The sequence below is a fragment of the Penaeus monodon genome, chromosome 10 (genome assembly GCF_015228065.2).
Source record: "Penaeus monodon isolate SGIC_2016 chromosome 10, NSTDA_Pmon_1, whole genome shotgun sequence".
Classification (NCBI taxonomy): domain Eukaryota; kingdom Metazoa; phylum Arthropoda; class Malacostraca; order Decapoda; family Penaeidae; genus Penaeus; species Penaeus monodon.
Genome location: NC_051395.1, coordinates 50,189,525 through 50,194,524, shown reverse-complemented (window position 1 = coordinate 50,194,524; position 5,000 = coordinate 50,189,525). Strand labels below are relative to the sequence as shown.

Genomic DNA, 5,000 nt, shown 5'->3' with positions numbered 1-5,000 from the left:
TATATGCGTGGGTCAAGATATTTCAAAGCAGTTGCGTCGGCATCTGAGGTCACTGACAGTGTCATAATTTCGAACTCGCATCAACATGTGCACTTCAATGAAACCCGCCTGCACGAGCGGGCATGATCGGCAGGTCCCGAAAAGGTGACGTCACAAACGAAAAACAAGAGAACTTGTTTACCAAGTGAGCACCTGTGACGTCACCTTTCTTGTGTCGACCCATGATGCACGTGCGTGTGGGCAGTCGTGAACGCAACGTAATTGTGTGTTTGACATCTGAATGTAAACTTTTCAGTTAATTTCTTCTGCAAGTCTTTTTGGAATTTTTAACCAATTGACGGTTTACCTTTTCATCATCTATTCATTATTGATCATCTGAGTATCCATTTCATAATCTCATTTAATAAATATTCAAAAAATTTTCTTCTTTGTATTTCCTTTAATAACTGTGGGTAAATGACCATAGCTTTGTTCATCAAGTATTTGAAGGATTCACTTTAAACTTTTACAGCACGCTGTGTAACGAATGGGTAATGGTTAGCCAAATGGGCGACTAATGAAAAACTGATTTAACCCAAATAAGGAAATCAACGACTGGGTCAAAAATAACCATGCCCATGTTTATATAAATATATATAGTGACACTTGATTTGTGTTTTTTTGTACTTGTCAACCATAAGTATATTTATTTAAATGTTAACAACATGAAGGATAAAGAAGAAAATCAGCATCACAGTTTGGCCATTTTATTTAACCTTCCCTCTCCTTGATATCCTTGTTCCTCCTGATGAAGGAGCGCACGTTTGCAGCAGCGACTGTGGTGTAAGTGTAGGCTCCTCCAGCGACTGTGCGACGGCAGGGCTTGCAAGACCAAATGCCGACAGCCTGGCGTCTCATGGCCTCCTGCAAAGGAAATAAGCAATTTGTTAACAAACATCCATTGACAGCTGCTCATAAAATTTCATTAATAACAGGATGTTATGAAAGAAAAAAAATGACAGTAATGCACTTCTGAGTACATTTCATTGAGTTTGAAGAGTTCTCAATGTACTTAAAAAAAAGGTCCACCTCCAAACCTGAATATTTACAGTCCATAAAACCCATCAATGACCAATCCAGAGGTTAACATGTTGGTAATATGACTCAGATTAGTGTGCTCAAATTAAGACTATGATAATAACAATAATAATAAAAAAATAATATCAGCAACAGAATTGCCTTGTAATCAACTTGTGTGTGTTGCACCCCCCCCCCCCCACACACAATAGAATCATATTACATTACATATGATATAAAGGTCAATGATTGTCGCCTTACATATTAGTTCTTTACTTTACAGCCTTAAAAAATAAATTACAGGATTCTTCTGATGAATGCTTACTGTTCTGCACTGGCTTTACTTTTTTTTTGTTACTTTACTACCAACATTTTCAAAAATAAATTGTGTCATATGCATACTGGGAATCAATAGATTAATCAACCTCAATATTTTACTTTTACGAAAGTTCCAGCACTGTCTTAAAATAATTAATCTTTGGCCAGTTTGTTAAAATAACATGAAGGATATGTAGGTAGAGAAATGCATAACTCTGATAAGCACACGCAACGTCCCTCCCCCACACTTGTTTATCAGCATATCCATATATATGAATACTCATTGGGTAGGGCACCTCAAAATTTAACAAACCAGCTCCTCTTCACAGAACACTCAAGCAAAGGCCAATGCATTATTACATATAATCTGGTAGGAGAGTTCTTTATTTGATATGTCAATATATTAGCATAACCAGACCTTGACTATGTGCTATACCATGCATTTTATTTAACTTCTAATCTAACTGAATACCTCTGTGATTGAAGTAATAGACTTTCTTCATTCACCTTGCAAAATACCTCAACTGGACCCCACTGGCTAGGGAAATGCTAAACAATCTTAAAAGGTATGGACAAATTGATATTCTAGGAGGAGGAAAAGTTGTAGTTGTCCGTACAAGAAGTAATCTACAGACACTAACGGTAATGCCACAAAGGAAAAGAATATGAAGAGCACTGGTTATGCTCTCCCTTACCATGCATACCAAGGTGAAGGATAAAGCATTTGATAAGGGATCAGGGTCTGTTGGATTAAATTAGGATGGAATTTACTTGTTCTTTGAGGTGAGACCTCAGTCCCTGACAGGTGCAGTCCTGTTATATAGAGGAGACTAAGATCTGAACAACTGAACCCATTCTAAACAAACCACTGCAAAGATAACTATAAAACCAAAGCACTTCCTATCCCAGGGTATTTGGCCCCCATTGATTGTCATTTTTCCCTAGCAAGTAAACTAGGCTTTGCTGAAGTGAAAAATTTCAAGTGTAGGAAACTTTTAACCCCTCTCTCTATCCCCTTGGCTGCAGCATAAAGGTTGTTTATTACTGTTACTGAGAGCAATGCACAGAGATAGAGGGATATGAACACTGCTATCTTATAGAGCATAAGAAATAGTCAACAGCTAATGCAGCCTCATTTACCATGAAATGGCAAAAGTATTTGCTGCATATCCCCACACAGACATTAAGTCCACAACACCTGTAAGACCATATCTGGATGGTGAGCATTGCTCTCAGTAACAAATAACAGGTTGTTAACCCATAATTGACGGGTAGCATTCATAGTGGCCTGGGCCTCGCTGCCGGGGGCTTATATCGTCGCCCGAGCATGCGCGACCACTCATCCCAAATACCAGCATCCCATTCCGTTTCTTCGTAATACTACGAAGATATGTTGTATTTTCAATTTTCATTATTTTTTACAGTCTCTACTTGCCAAACTTCCTGACAAATCGAGACTGAAGGGTATTTTTGTTGTTATACAAAAATTATTCGGTCTATAGTCCGAATAAAATAAGCAGTGTGTGGCATCATGGAGTTGAAATTGTCGGTTTGTTGCATTTTTTTTGTTTGTTGCATGGTAAAAATGAGAAAGTGTTAGAACCGACTTAATCACACTTTCACTGGTAAAAAAATAATCTTTTGCCGTGATTGTAACAAATAAAAACTCATGGCATGTCCATGCATACTCTATGGCATGTGCGCACGTGCCCCCGGCAGATGGTCCCGCCATGCCATGGCATGTACGTACATGCCACCCGTCGGCAATGGGTTAAAGACATTAGGCTAAAATAGAGGCTTTAGTTACAGCTTAGAGCAGTCTCAACCATGCATGCTGTGAAAGGATTTCAAAAAGAGCAAGTAATGGCTTAGTCATACCATGATAGGACATTTGGCTTGAGTGGGTTAAAGTCAACCTTTGTTAAATTCCAAATTAGCTAACTTTGCAAAGCAAAGAAAACAAAGAAATTGTATGATCACATACTGCGAGAGAGGAGGAGGAGGAGGAGGAGGAGGAGGAGGAGGAGAAGAAAAAAAAAAAAAAAAAAAAAAAAAAAAAAAAAAAAAGGGGGGGGGGGGGGGCTTTCATGTCAAAATGAAGCAAGAACTCAAATTTACACAAAGCAGTTGATGCCAGATACTATTAAAATCTCTTGCACAAATGCGCTAATTTTGTAGCTTGTGACAAAGAGAAAAGCCTTACAATATAAAGATACTCCCCCATTCCACATCACAATTCTCTCAATAACTGAAGGTGCCATGAGGGGCCATGCCTCAGAGGAGGTTGTTGAAAGGTTGATGGAATTCTGCAGACTGTCTCCACCTCAGTATGCATGGCTAGATATAGCTGAAACTTAGGAACACTGAGTGGTCTTAGGCTGTAAATGGCGCTTTCTTTTATTTGTGGCATTACCGTTTGTCTGCAGATTTTTCTTTTACAAAAAAACTGCAACTTTTTGTCCTTGGTAAGAATCTCAATTTAACCTAGCTTAATGTGTCCATACTGTAATAAACTTATTTCTAAACTTTCAGATGGCCCTTCAGAAACACCTATTAAAAATACTGCACAAATAACTATGGTTAATCTTAACAGTATGGACCCCACTAAGCTAGCGTAAACTGAAGATAGTATTCTAATAGAGGGCAAAACGTTGTAGTCATTGGCATTAGAAATAATCTAAAGACACGAATGATAGCACCACAAATAAAGGAAAAAGGTCATGGAAGGTACAGCTCATGGTCGAGTCCACTTGGGAGCTCCCAAGTTTGAACAATCTTGTTGTGCATACCAATGTAAAGGCAAGATTTCCCAGGGAGTGTTGGGGGGCTGAGAAAACAACCCCTCAAGCAATGCAAGACAGGCATGCCCAGTCACAGCAACTTAGAATATTTAATTCTGTGACAGGGACCAATCAGGTGGCAGCAGTTTATCAGAGATTCTAATTGCTCAAAGTTTTAGTATAACATTCCATATATGATGAAAATATACACAGCCATCTATTTAGTTCATATATATGCACATTTAGTCGTTTCTACGTTAAAAATATTGTTTCCATGCTTATTTTCTCACACCTATTAAGATTTTTAATTGCTTAACTACTCAAACCATGCAACCAATGCTTAAGCAATTTCGAGTATGCAAATAACACCTGCACATTTCTAGAATACACCGGTGACCCGCCTCATTCTTCTCAGTGACAATGACCGATGTGTGTTCTCTGTGCTATGATGGTGTACTAGACTCGCACAAAATTTCACGGAAAAAACTTTTTTTTTTTTTTTTTTTTTTACAAAATCATGGACTTATCAACTTGAAAAAAGTGTGAAAAGTGTAGTGCGAAATTGCAGACGATATATTAAGAACAAAACTTTTATATGCGACAAATCGAGAAAAATTCAATAAAACCGTGAGGTGTAATTTAAAAAAAATATTTTCCATAAAACATGGTTTGCAAAATCAAATCTAGACATTGAGATAAATATATTTTTCATTTATTTTTTTTTTGAAAGACTATTTCTCTTACGCTCTGGTAAGAGAAAAGTTGACTTTTGGACAAAATTTGTGACTGGGGAAGTTTTTGCCGTGAAGTACTCATTGCTTGGTGCTTAAACAATAGTGCTGAAAA

The 5,000-nt window shown here is 37.7% G+C and overlaps 2 protein-coding genes across 2 annotated transcripts in view; one reads left to right on the top strand and one right to left on the bottom strand.

Moving 5' to 3' along the window:
• Positions 1–714, top strand: part of LOC119578141 — a 3,963-nt gene extending 3,249 nt beyond the window's left edge. Inside the window, exon 2 of the mRNA XM_037925876.1 lies at positions 1–714. This exon is cut by the window's left edge and continues 1,486 nt beyond it. The gene's annotated coding sequence lies outside the window, so the exon portion shown is untranslated.
• Positions 715–730: 16 nt separating this feature from the next.
• The window catches only part of LOC119578142 (60S ribosomal protein L37a-like), a 6,241-nt gene continuing 1,971 nt past the window's right edge, over positions 731–5,000 (bottom strand). The window contains exon 3 of the mRNA XM_037925877.1: positions 731–903. Within this exon, the coding sequence (XP_037781805.1) occupies positions 751–903 (153 nt within the window). The 3' untranslated portion in view covers positions 731–750. The remainder of the gene's footprint in view (positions 904–5,000) is intronic.